Raw genomic sequence first — 13,614 nt, forward strand, 5'->3', positions numbered from 1 at the left:
AAGAGCTTCAAAAGGTGTCACAATGAGATGAGCATGAAACGGTCTGAAAAATAGGAGCAGCATGAAGTGGTGTTGAAAAAAATGAAAAGCCTTAAAATGTGTGAAATATATGAAGAGCTTCAAAAGGTGTCAAAAATATGAGGAGAATGAAACGGTCTGCAAAATAGGAGGAGCATGAAATGGTGTTCAACAACATGAAGAGCCTGAAAAGGTGTGAAAAATATGAACAGTTTCAAAAAGTGTGAAATACATGAGGAGAATTAAACGGTCTGAAAAATAGGAGGAGCATGAAATGGTGTTCAAAAACATGAAGAGCATGAAAAGGTGTGAAAAATATGAACAGTTTCAAAAAGTGTGAAATACATGAGGAGAATTAAACAGTCTGAAAAATAGGAGGAGCATGAAGCGGTGTTGAAAAACATGAAGGCCTGAAAACGTGTGAAAAATATGAAAGCTTCGAAAGTTGTGAAAAATATGAAGAGCTTCAAAAGTTGTGAAAAATATGAAGAGCTTCAAAAGGTGTCAAAAATTTGATGAGCATGAAACGGTCTGAAAAATAGGAGGAGCATGAAGTGGTGTTGAAAAAAATGAAGAGCCTGAAAAGGTTTGAAAAATATGAAAAGCTTCAAAAGGTGTCAAAAATATGAGGAGCATGAAACTGTCTCAAAAATAGGAGGAGCATGAAGCGGTGTTGAAAAACATGAAGAGCCTGAAAAGGTGTGAAAAATATGAAGAGCTTCAAAAGGTGTCAAAAATATGAGGAGCATGAAACGGTTTTGAGAAACATGAATAGCCTGAAAATATGTGAAAAATATGAAGAGCATAAAAATATGTGAAAAATATGAGGAGCATGAAACTGTGTTCAAAACATGAAGAGCCTGAAAAGGTGTGAAAAATATGAAGATCTTCAGAAGGTGTTAAAATTGAAGGCATTTCCCCTGAAATCAGGAACAAGACAAGGGTGCCCACTCTCACCACTACTATTCAACATAGTGTTGGAAGTTCTGGCCACAGCAATCAGAGCAGAAAAAGAAGTAAAAGGAATCCAGATAGGAAAAGAAGAAGTGAAACTCTCACTGTTTGCAGATGACATGATCCTCTACATAGAAAACCCTAAAGACTCTACCAGAAAATTACTAGAACTAATCAATGAATATAGTAAATTTGCAGGATATAAAATTAACACACAGAAATCCCTTGCATTCCTATATACTAACAATGAAAAAACAGACAGAGAAATTAAGGAAACAATACCATTCACCATTGCAACAAAAAGAATAAAATACTTAGGAGTATATCTACCTAAAGAAACAAAGGACCTATACATAGAAAACTATAAAACACTGATGAAAGAAATCAAAGAGGACACAAACAGATGGAGAAACATACCGTGTTCATGGATTGGAAGAATTAATATTGTCAAAATGGCTATTCTACCCAAAGCAGTCTATAGATTCAATGCAATCCCTATCAAGCTACCAATGGTATTTTTTTTTTTTTTCTCATTAAACTTTTTTTAATGGGTCTCAAATTCTGTGACAGATTTTTGGTCAAGGTGTTTTCATTAAAAAGTACTGATTTTAAAAACTAATAACTTAAACTGCCACACACAAAACATATGGTCCACAAAAACATTCTCCTTTCCTTCTGAAGGTTTTACGATGCATTGTTATCATTAACCAGTCTTTTACTATCAAACTTAAATGGCCAATTGAGACAAACAGTTCTGAGACCGTTCTTCCACCACTGATTAAGACTGGGGTGGCAGGTGTTGGGGATAATATTCATTTAGCCTTCTGAGCTTTCTGGGCAGACTTGGTGACCTTGCCAGCTCCAGCTGCCTTCTTGTCCACTGCCTTGATGACACCCACAGCAACTGTCTGTCTCATGTCACGCACAGCAAAACGGCCCAGGGGAGGATAATCAGAGAAGCTCTCGACACACATGGGCTTGCCAGGAACCATATCAACAATGGCAGCGTCACCAGATTTCAAGAATTTAGGGCCATCTTCCAGCTTTTTCCCAGAACGACGATCAATCTTCTCCTTCAGCTCAGCAAACTTGCAAGCGATGTGAGCTGTGTGACAATCCAGCACAGGTGCATATCCAGCACTGATTTGGCCTGGATGGTTCAAAATAATCACCTGAGCTGTGAAGCCAGCAGCTTCCATGGGTGGATCATTTTTGCTGTCACCAGCCACATTGCCACGACGGACATCTTTGACAGACACGTTCTTGACATTGAAGCCCACATTGTCCCCAGGAAGGGCTTCACTCAATGCTTCATGGTGCATTTCTACAGACTTCACTTCAGTTGTTACATTGACTGGAGCAAAGGTGACCACCATGCCAGGTTTGAGAACACCAGTCTCCACACGACCCACAGGGACAGTACCAATACCACCAATTTTGTAGACATCCTGGAGAGGCAAACGCAAGGGTTTGTCAGTTGGGCGAGTTGGTGGCAGGATGCAATCCAGAGCTTCAAGCAGGGTGGTTCCACTGGCGTTGCCGTCCTTACGGGTGACTTTCCATCCCTTGAACCATGGCATGTTAGCACTTGGCTCCAGCATGTTGTCACCATTCCAGCCAGAAATTGGCACAAATGCTACTGTGTCGGGGTTGTAGCCAATTTTCTTAATGTAGGTGCTGACTTCCTTAACAATTTCCTCGTATCTCTTCTGGCTGTAGGGTGGCTCAGTGGAATCCATTTTGTTAACTCCAACAATTAGTTGTTTCACACCCAGAGTGTAAGCCAGAAGGGCATGCTCACGGGTCTGCCCGTTCTTGGAGATACCGGCTTCAAATTCACCAACACCAGCAGCAACAATCAGGACAGCACAGTCAGCCTGGGATGTGCCTGTAATCATGTTTTTGATGAAGTCTCTGTGTCCTGGGGCATCAATGATGGTAACATAGTACTTGCTGGTCTCAAATTTCCACAGGGAGATATCAATGGTGATACCACGCTCACGTTCAGCTTTCAGTTTGTCCAAGACCCAGGCATATTTGAAGGAGCCCTTTCCCATCTCGGCAGCCTCCTTCTCGAACTTCTCAATTGTTCTCTTGTCGATCCCGCCACATTTGTAGATCAGATGGCCAGTCGTGGTAGACTTCCCTGAATCTACGTGCCCAATGACAACGATGTTGATGTGGGTCTTCTCTTTTCCCATTTTGGCTTAGGTTTAACGGTGGTTTTCACGACACCTGTGTCCTGGCGGCAAACCCGTTGCGAAAAACTACCAATGGTATTTTTCACAGAACTAGACCAAAGAATTTCACAATTTGTATGGAAATACAAAAAACCTCGAATAGCCAAAGTAATCTTGAGAAAGAAGAATGGAGCTGGAGGAATCAACCTGCCTGACTTCAGACTCTACTACAAAGCCACAGTCATCAAGACAGTATGGTACTGGCACAAAGACAGAAATATAGATCAATGGAACAGAATAGAAAGCCCAGAGATAAATCCACGAACCTATGGACACCTTATCTTTGACAAAGGAGGCAAGGATATACAATGGAAAAAAGACAACCTCTTTAACAAGTGGTGCTGGGAAAACTGGTCAACCACTTGTAAAAGAATGAAACTAGAACACTTTCTAACACCATACACAAAAATAAACTCAAAATGGATTAAAGATCTAAATGTAAGACCAGAAACTATAAAACTCCTAGAGGAGAACATAGGCAAAACACTCTCTGACATAAATCAAAGCAAGATCCTCTATGACCCACCTCCCAGAATATTGGAAATATAAGCAAAACTAAACAAATGGGACCTAATGAAACTTAAAAGCTTTTGCACTACAAAGGAAACTATAAGTAAGGTGAAAAGACAGCCCTCAGATTGGGAGAAAATAATAGCAAATGAAGAAACAGACAAAGGATTAATCTCAAAAATATACAAGCAACTCCTGCAGCTCAATTTCAGAAAAATAAATGACCCAATCAAAAAATGGGCCAAAGAACTAAACAGACATTTCTCCAAAGAAGACATACAGATGGCTAACAAACACATGAAAAGATGCTCAACATCACTCATTATTAGAGAAATACAAATCAAAACCACAATGAGGTACCATTACACGCCAGTCAGGATGGCTGCTATCCAAAAGTCTACAAGCAATAAATGCTGGAGAGGGTGTGGAGAAAAGGGAACCCTCTTACACTGTTGGTGGGAATGCAAACTAGTACAGCCGCTATGGAAAACAGTGTGGAGATTTCTTAAAAAACTGGAAATAGAACTGCCATATGACCCAGCAATCCCACTTCTGGGCATACACACTGAGGAAACCAGAACTGAAAGAGACACGTGCACCCCAGTGTTCATCGCAGCACTGTTTATAATAGCCAGGACATGGAAGCAACCTAGATGCCCATCAGCAGATGAATGGATAAGGAAGCTGTGGTACATATACACCATGGACTATTACTCAGCCATTAAAAAGAATTCATTTGAACCAGTCCTAATGAGATGGATGAAGCTGAAGCCCATTATACAGAGTGAAGTAAGCCAGAAAGATAAAGAACATTACAGCATACTGACACATGTATATGGAATTTAGAAAGGTGATAACGATAACCCTATATGCAGAACAGAAAAAGAGACACAGAAATACAGAACAGACTTTTGAACTTTGTGGGAGAATGTGAGGGTGGGATATTTCAAAAGAACAGCATGTATCCTATCTATGGTGAAACAGATCACCAGCCCAGGTGGGATGAACGAGACAAGTGCTCCGGCCTGGTGCACTGGGAAGACCCAGAGGAATCGGGGGGAGAGGGAGGTGGGAGGGGGGATCGGGATTGGGAATACATGTAAATCCATGGCTGATTCATATCAATGTATGACAAAACCCACTGGAAAAAAAAAATATGAGGAGCATGAAACAGTCTGAAAAATAGGAGGAGCATGAAACGGTGATCAAAAACATGAAGAGCCTGAAAAGGTGTGAAAAATATGAAGAGCTTCAAAAGGTGTGAAATAGATGAGGAGCATGAAACTCTCTGAAAAATAGAAGGAGCATGAAGTGGTGTTCAAAAATATGAATAGCCTGAAAAGGTGTGAAAAATATGAAGATCTTCAAAAGGTGTGAAAAATATGAGGAGCATGATATGGTCTGAAAAATGGGAGGAGCATGAAGCGGTGTTGAAAAACATGAAGAGCCTGAAAACGTGTGAAAAATATGAAGAGCTTCAAAAGGTGTGAAAAACATGAAGAGCTTCAAAAAGTGTGAAATACATGAGGAGGATTAAACGGTCTGAAAAATAGGAGGAGCATGAAGTGGTGTTGAAAAAAACTGAAGAGCCTGAAAAGTTGTGAAAAATATGAAGAGCTTCAAAAGGTGTCAAAAATATGAGGAGCTTGAAACGGTCTGAAAAATAGGAGGAGCATGAAGCCGTGTTCAAAAACATGAAGAGCCTGAAAAGGTGTGAAAAATATGAAGAGCTTCAAAAAGTGTGAAATACATGAGGAGGATTAAACGGTCTGAAAGATAGGAGGAGCATTAAGCGGTGTTGAAAAACATGAAGGCCTGAAAACATGTGAAAAATATGAAGAGCTTCAAAAGGTGTGAAAAATATGAAGAGCTTCAAAAGGTGTGAAATACATGTGGAGCATTAAACGGTCTGAAAAATAGGAGGAGCATGAAGCGGTGTTGAAAAACATGAAGAGCCTGAAAAGGTGTGAAAAATATGAGGAGCTTCAAAAGGTGTGAAATACACGTGGAGCATTAAACGGTCTGAAAAACAGGAGGAGCATGAAGCGGTGTGCAAAAACAAGAAGAGCCTGAAAAGGTGTGAAAAATATGAGGAGATTCAAAAGGTGTGAAATACATGTGGAGCATTAAACGGTCTGAAAAATAGGAGGAGCATGAAGCGGTGTTCAAAAACAAGAAGAGCCTGAAAAGGTGTGAAAAATATGAGGAGCTTCAAAAGGTGTGAAATACATGTGGAGCATTAAACGGTCTGAAAAATAGGAGGAGCATGAAACGGTGATAAATAATGAAGAGCGTTTTGATTTGCATTTCTCTAATAATGAGTGATGTTGAGCATCTTTTCATGTGTTTGTTAGCCATCTGTATGTCTTCTTTGGAGAAATGTCTGTTTAGTTCTTTGGCCCATTTTTTGATTGGGTCATTTATTTTTCTGGAATTGAGCTGCAGGAGTTGCTTGTATATTTTTGAGATTAATCCTTTGTCTGTTTCTTCATTTGCTATTATTTTCTCCCAATCTGAGGGCTGTCTTTTCACCTTACTTATAGTTTCCTTTGTAGTGCAAAAGCTTTTAAGTTTCATTAGGTCCCATTTGTTTAGTTTTGCTTATATTTCCAATATTCTGGGAGGTGGGTCATAGAGGATCTTGCTTTGATTTATGTCGGAGAGTGTTTTGCCTATGTTCTACTCTAGGAGTTTTATAGTTTCTGGTCTTACATTTAGATCTTTAATCCATTTTGAGTTTATTTTTGTGTATGGTGTAAGAAAGTGTTCTAGTTTCATTCTTTTACAAGTGGTTGATCAGTTTTCCCAGCACCACTTGTTAAAGAGGTTGTCTTTTTTCCATTGTATATCCTTGCCTCCTTTGTCAAAGATAAGGTGTCCATAGGTTCGTGGATTTATCTCTGGGCTTTCTATTCTGTTCCATTGATCTATATTTCTGTCTTTGTGCCAGTACCATACTGTCTTGATGACTGTGGCTTTGTAGTAGAGTCTGAAGTCAGGCAGGTTGATTCCTCCAGCTCCATTCTTCTTTCTCAAGATTACTTTGGCTATTCGAGGTTTTTTGTATTTCCATACAAATTGTGAAATTCTTTGGTCTAGTTCTGTGAAAAATACCATTGGTAGCTTGATAGGGATTGCATTGAATCTATAGACTGCTTTGGGTAGAATAGCCATTTTGACAATATTAATTCTTCCAATCCATGAACACGGTATGTTTCTCCATCTGTTTGTGTCCTCTTTGATTTCTTTCATCAGTGTTTTGTAGTTTTCTATGTATAGGTCCTTTGTTTCTTTAGGTAGATATACTCCTAAGTATTTTATTCCTTTGTTGCAATGGTGAACGGTATTGTTTCCTTAATTTCTCTGTCTGTTTTTTCATTGTTAGTATATAGGAATGCAAGGGATTTCTGTGTGTTAATTTTATATCCTGCAACTTTACTATATTCATTGATTAGCTCTAGTAATTTTCTGGTAGAGTCTTTAGGGTTTTCTATGTAGAGGATCATGTCATCTGCAAACAGTGAGAGATTTTGAAATGGTGTGAAAAATATGAAGAGCTTCAAAATGTGTCAAATATAAGAGGAGCATGAAACAGTGTTCAAAAACATGAAGAGCCTGAAAAGCAGTGAAAAATATGAAGAGCTTAAAACGGTGTCAAATATAGGAGGAACATGAAACAGTGTTCAAATCATGAAGAGCCTGAAAAGGTGTGAAAAATATGAAGAGCTTCAAAAGGTCCCAAAAATATGTGGAGCATGAAACGGTCTGAAAAATAGGAGGAGCATGAAGCAGTGTTCAAAAACATGAAGAGCCTGAAAAGCGGTGAAAAATATGAAGAGCTTCAAAAGGTTTCAAAAAGATGAGGAACATGAAACGGTGTTGAAAAACATGAAGACCCTGAAAAGGTGTGAAAAGTATGAGGAGCTTGAAAAAGTGTCAAAAATATGAGGAGCATGAAACGGTCAGAAAAATAGGAGGAGCATGAACCGGTGTTGAAAAACGGTAGAGCCTGAAAAGGTGTGAAAAATATGAAGACTTCAAAAGTTGTCAAAAATATGAGGAGCATGAAACGGTCTGAAAAATAGGAGGAGCATGAAGCAGTGTTGAAAAATATTAAGAGCCTGAAAAGGTGTGAAAAATATGAAGAGCTTCAAAATGTGTTCAAAAATATGAGGAGCATGAAACGGTCTAAAAAATAGGAAGAGCATGAAGCGGTGTTGAAAAAAAAAAAAAAAAAGCCTGAAAAGGTGTGAAAAATATGAAGAGCTTCAAAATGTGTCAAAAATATGAGGGGCATGAAACGGTCTGAAAAATAGGAGGAGCATGAAACGTAGTTCAAAAACATGAAGAGCCTGAAAATGTGTGAAAAATATGAAGACTTTCAAAAGCTGTGAAAAATATGAAGATCATGAAACGATCTGAAAAATAGGAGGAGCATGAAGCGGTTTTGAAAAACATGAAGAGCCTGAAAAGGTGTGAAAAATATGAAGAGCTTCAAAAGGTCCCAAAAATATGTGGAGCATGAAACGGTCTGAAAAATAGGAGGAGCATGAAGCAGTGTTCAAAAACATGAAGAGCCTGAAAAGCGGTGAAAAATATGAAGAGCTTCAAAAGGTTTCAAAAAGATGAGGAACATGAAACGGTGTTGAAAAACATGAAGACCCTGAAAAGGTGTGAAAAGTATGAGGAGCTTGAAAAAGTGTCAAAAATATGAGGAGCATGAAACGGTCAGAAAAATAGGAGGAGCATGAACCGGTGTTGAAAAACGGTAGAGCCTGAAAAGGTGTGAAAAATATGAAGACTTCAAAAGTTGTCAAAAATATGAGGAGCATGAAACGGTCTGAAAAATAGGAGGAGCATGAAGCAGTGTTGAAAAATATTAAGAGCCTGAAAAGGTGTGAAAAATATGAAGAGCTTCAAAATGTGTTCAAAAATATGAGGAGCATGAAACGGTCTAAAAAATAGGAAGAGCATGAAGCGGTGTTGAAAAAAAAAAAAAAAGCCTGAAAAGGTGTGAAAAATATGAAGAGCTTCAAAATGTGTCAAAAATATGAGGGGCATGAAACGGTCTGAAAAATAGGAGGAGCATGAAACGTAGTTCAAAAACATGAAGAGCCTGAAAATGTGTGAAAAATATGAAGACTTTCAAAAGCTGTGAAAAATATGAAGATCATGAAACGATCTGAAAAATAGGAGGAGCATGAAGCGGTTTTGAAAAACATGAAGAGCCTGAAAAGGTGTGAAATATATGAAGAGCTTCAAAGGGTGTCAAAAATATGAGGAGCATGAAACGGTCTCAAAAATAGGAGGAGCATGAAATGTTGTTCAAAAACATGAAGGGCTTGAAATGATGTGAAAAATATGAAGACTTTCAAAAGGTGTCAAAATTATGAGGGGTTGAAAAGGTCTGAAAAATAGGACGAGCATCAAACGGTGTTGAAAAATATGAAGAGCCTGAATAGGTGTGAAAAATATGAAGAGCTTCAAAAGTGTCACAAATAGGAGGAGCATGAAACGGTGTTCAAAAACATGAAGAGCCAGTAAAGGTGTGAAAAATATGAATAGCTTCCAAATGTGACAAAAATAAGATGAGCATGAAACGGTCTGAAAAATAGGAGGAGCATGAAACGGTGTTGAAAAACATGAAGAGCCTGAAAAGGTGTGAAATATATGAAGAGGTTCAAAAGGTGTCAAAAATGCGAGGAGCATGAAACGACTGAAATATAGGAGGAGCATGAACTGGTGTTGAAAAACATTAATAGCCTGAAAAGGTGTGAAATATATGAAGAGTTTCAAAAGGTGTGTAAAATATGAAGAGCTTCAATAGGTTGGAAAATATGAAGAGCTTAAAAAGATGTGAAACACATGAAGAGCTTCAAAAGGTGTCAAAAATGAGAGGAGCATGAAACGGTCTGAAAAAAAGGAGGAGCATGAAGTGGTGTTGAAAATCATGAAGTGCCTGAAAATGTGTAAAAAATATGAAGAGCTTGAAAAGGTGTCAAAAATATGAGGAGCATGAAACGGTCTAAAAAATAAATGGAGCATGAAACGGTGTTAAAAAACATCAAGAGCCTGAAAACGTGTGAAAAATATGAAGAGCTTCAAAAGGTGTGTAAAATATGAAGAGCTTCAATAGGTTGAAAAATATGAAGAGCTTCAAAAGATGTGAAAAACATGAAGAGCTTCAAAAGGTGTCAAAAATGAGAGGAGCATGAAAAGGTGTTAAAAAACATGAAGAGCCTGAAAAGGGGTGAAAAATATGAAGAGCTTCAAAAGGTGTCAAAAGTACGAGGAGCATGAAATGGTCAGAAAAATAAGAGGAGCATGAAGCGGTGTTGAAAAACATGAAGAGCCTGAAACTGTGTGAAATATATGAAGAGCTTCAAAAGGTATTAAAAATATGAGGAGCATGAAAAGTTCTAAAATATAGGAGGAGCATGAAGCGGTGTTGAAAAACATGAAGAGCCTGAAACTGTGTGAAATATATGAAGAGCTTCAAAAGGTATCAAAAATATGAGGAGCATGAAAAGTTCTAAAATATAGGAGGAGCACGAAGCGGTGTTGAAAAACATGAAGAGCCTGAAACTGTGTGAAATATATGAAGAGCTTCAAAAGGTATCAAAAATATGAGGAGCATGAAAAGTTCTAAAATATAGGAGGAGCATGAAGCGGTGTTGAAAAACATGAAGAGCCTGAAACTGTGTGAAATATATGAAGAGCTTCAAAAGGTATCAAAAATATGAGGAGCATGAAAAGTTCTAAAATATAGGAGGAGCATGAAGCGGTGTTGAAAAACATGAAGAGCCTGAAAAGGTGTGAAATATATGAAGAGCTTCAAAAGGTGTGAAAAATATGAGGAGCATTAAACGGTCTGAAAAATACGAGGAGAATGAAGCGGTGTTGAAAAACATGAAGAGCCTGAAAACGTGTGAAAAATATGAAGAGCTTCAAAAGTTGTCACAAATAGGAGGAGCATGAAACGGTGTTCAAAAACATGAAGAGCCTGAAAAGGTGTGAAAAATATGAAGAGCTTCAAAGGGTGTGAAAAATATGAAGAGTTTCAAAAGGTGAGAAAAATATGAAGAGCTTCAAAAGGTGTCAAAAATTAGAGGAGCAAGAAACGGTCTGAAAAATAGGAGGATCATGAAGTGGTGTTGAAAAACATGAAGAGCCTGAAAAAGTGTGAAAGATATGAAAATCTCCAAAAGGTGTCAAAAATATGAGGAGCATGAAACGGTCTGAAAAATAGGAGGAGCATGAAACGATGTTGAAAAAAATGAAGAGCCTGAAAAGGTGTGAAAATATGAAGAGCTTCAAAAGGTGTCAAAAATATGAGGATCATGAAACGGTCTGAAATATAGGTGGAGTATGAAACGGTGTTGAAAAACATAAAGAGCATGAAAAGGTGTGAAAAATATGAAGAGCTTCAAAAGGTTTCAAAATTACTGGTCGCATGAAACGGGTAAAAAAAATAGGAGGAGCATGAGACGGTGTTGAAAAACATGAAGATCCTGAAAAGGTGTGAAATATATGAAGAGCTTCAAAAGTTTTCAAAAAAAAGGAGGAGCATGAGACGCTGTTGAAAAACATGAAGAGCATGAAAAGGTGTGAAAAATATGAAGAGGTTCAAAAGTTATCAAAAATATGAGGAGCATGAAAGGGACTGAAAATAGGAGGAGCATGAAACTTTGTATGTATACATGAAGAGCATGAAAAGGTGTGATCAATTTGAAGAGCTGCAAAAGGTGTCAAAAATATGAGGAGCATGTAACGGTGTTGAAAAACATGAAGAGGATTAAAAGTGTGAAAAATATGAAGAGTTTCAAAAGGTGTCAAAAATATGAGGAGCATGGAATGGTCTCAAAAATAGTAGGAGCATGAGATGGTGTTGAAAAACATGAAGAACCTGAAAAGGCTGGAAATATATGAAGAGCTTTCAAGGTGTCAAAAATATGAGGAGCATGAAACGGTCTGAAAAATAGGAGGAGCATGAAACGGTGTTGAAAAACATGAAGAGCATGATAAGTGTTAAAAATATAAAGAGCTTCAAAAGGTGCCAAAATTTGAGGAGCATGAAACGTTCCGAAAAATAGGAGGAGCATGAAACGGTCTGAAAAATAGGAGGAGCATGAAACCATGTTGAAAAACATGAAGAGCCTAAAAATGTGTGAGAAATATGAAGAGCTACAAAAAGTGTCAAAAATATTAGGAGCATGAAACGGTCTGAAATATAGGAGGAGCATGAAGCGGTATTCAAATACATGAAGAGAATGAAAAGGTGTGCAAAATATTAAGAGCTTCAAAAGGAGTCAAATATACGCGGAACATGAAACGGTGTTAAAAAACATAAAAACAATTAAAAGTGTGAAAAATATAAAGAGCTTCAAAAGCTGTCAAAATTATGAGGAGCAAGAAACGGTCTGAAAAATAGAAGGAGCATGAAACGGTGTTGAAAAACATGAAGAGAATGAAAAGGTGTGAAAAATATGAAGAGCTTCAAAAGGTGTCAAAAATATGAGGAGCATGAAACGGTCTGAAAAACACGAGGAGCATGAAAACGTGTTGAAAAATATGAACAGCATGAAAAGGTGTGAAAAATATGAAAAGCTTCAAAAGGTGTCAAACAAAAGAGGAGCATGAAACTGTCTGAAAAATAGGAACAGCATGAAATGGTGGTGAAAAACATGAAGAGCATGAAAAGGTGTGAAAAATATGAAGAGCTTCAAAAGGTGTCAAAAATATGAGGAGCATGCAACTGTCTGAAAAATAGGAGGAGCATTAAACAGTGTTTAAACATGAAGAGCCTGAAAAGGTGTGAAATATATCAAGAGTTCAAAAGGTGTCAAAAATATGAGGAGCATGAAACGGTGTTCAAAATCATGAAAAGCCTGAAAAGGTGAAAAATATGAAGAGCTTCAAAAGGTGTCAAATATATGAGGAGCATGAAACGGTGTTGAAAAACATGAGGAGCATTAAAAGTGTGAAAAATATAAACAGCTTCAAAAGCTGTCAAAAATATGAGGAGCAAGAAACGGTCTGAAAAATAGGAGGAGCATGAAATGTTGTTCAAAAACATGAAGGGCTTGAAATGATGTGAAAAAATATGAAGACTTTCAAAAGGTGTCAAATTATGAGGGGCATGAAAAGGTCTGAAATATAGGACGAGCATCAAACGGTGTTGAAAAATATGAAGAGCCTGAATAGGTGTGAAAAATATGAAGAGCTTCAAAAGTGTCACAAATAGGAGGAGCATGAAACGGTGTTCAAAAACATGAAGAGCCAGTAAAGGTGTGAAAAATATGAATAGCTTCCAAATGTGACAAAAATAAGATGAGCATGAAACGGTCTGAAAAATAGGAGGAGCATGAAGCGGTGTTGAAAAACATGAAGAGCCTGAAAAGGTGTGAAATATATGAAGAGGTTCCAAAGGTGTCAAAAATGCGAGGAGCATGAAACGACTGAAATATAGGAGGAGCATGAACTGGTGTTGAAAAACATTAATAGCCTGAAAAGGTGTGAAATATATGAAGAGTTTCAAAAGGTGTGTAAAATATGAAGAGCTTCAATAGGTTGAAAAATATGAAGAGCTTAAAAAGATGTGAAACACATGAAGAGCTTCAAAAGGTGTCAAAAATGAGAGGAGCATGAAACGGTCTGAAAAAAAGGAGGAGCATGAAGTGGTGTTGAAAATCATGAAGTGCCTGAAAATGTGTAAAAAATATGAAGAGCTTGAAAAGGTGTCAAAAATATGAGGAGAATGAAACGGTCTAAAAAATAAATGGAGCATGAAACGGTGTTAAAAAACATCAAGAGCCTGAAAACGTGTGAAAAATATGAAGAGCTTCAAAAGGTGTGTAAAATATGAAGAGCTTCAATAGGTTGAAAAATATGA

At 37.7% G+C, this 13,614-nt stretch overlaps 1 protein-coding gene across 1 annotated transcript; it reads right to left on the minus strand.

Annotated features, from left to right (window-relative positions):
• Positions 1-1,487: 1,487 nt before the first annotated feature.
• Positions 1,488-3,241, minus strand: LOC133047292 (elongation factor 1-alpha 1). Its single transcript, XM_061130471.1, has one exon. It carries the CDS (start codon positions 3,171-3,173, stop codon positions 1,785-1,787), a length of 1,389 nt encoding a protein of 462 aa, XP_060986454.1. The 5' UTR covers positions 3,174-3,241; the 3' UTR covers positions 1,488-1,784.
• Positions 3,242-13,614: the final 10,373 nt, after the last annotated feature.

This window comes from Dama dama, chromosome 26, assembly GCF_033118175.1.
Source record: "Dama dama isolate Ldn47 chromosome 26, ASM3311817v1, whole genome shotgun sequence".
Lineage (NCBI taxonomy): Eukaryota > Metazoa > Chordata > Mammalia > Artiodactyla > Cervidae > Dama > Dama dama.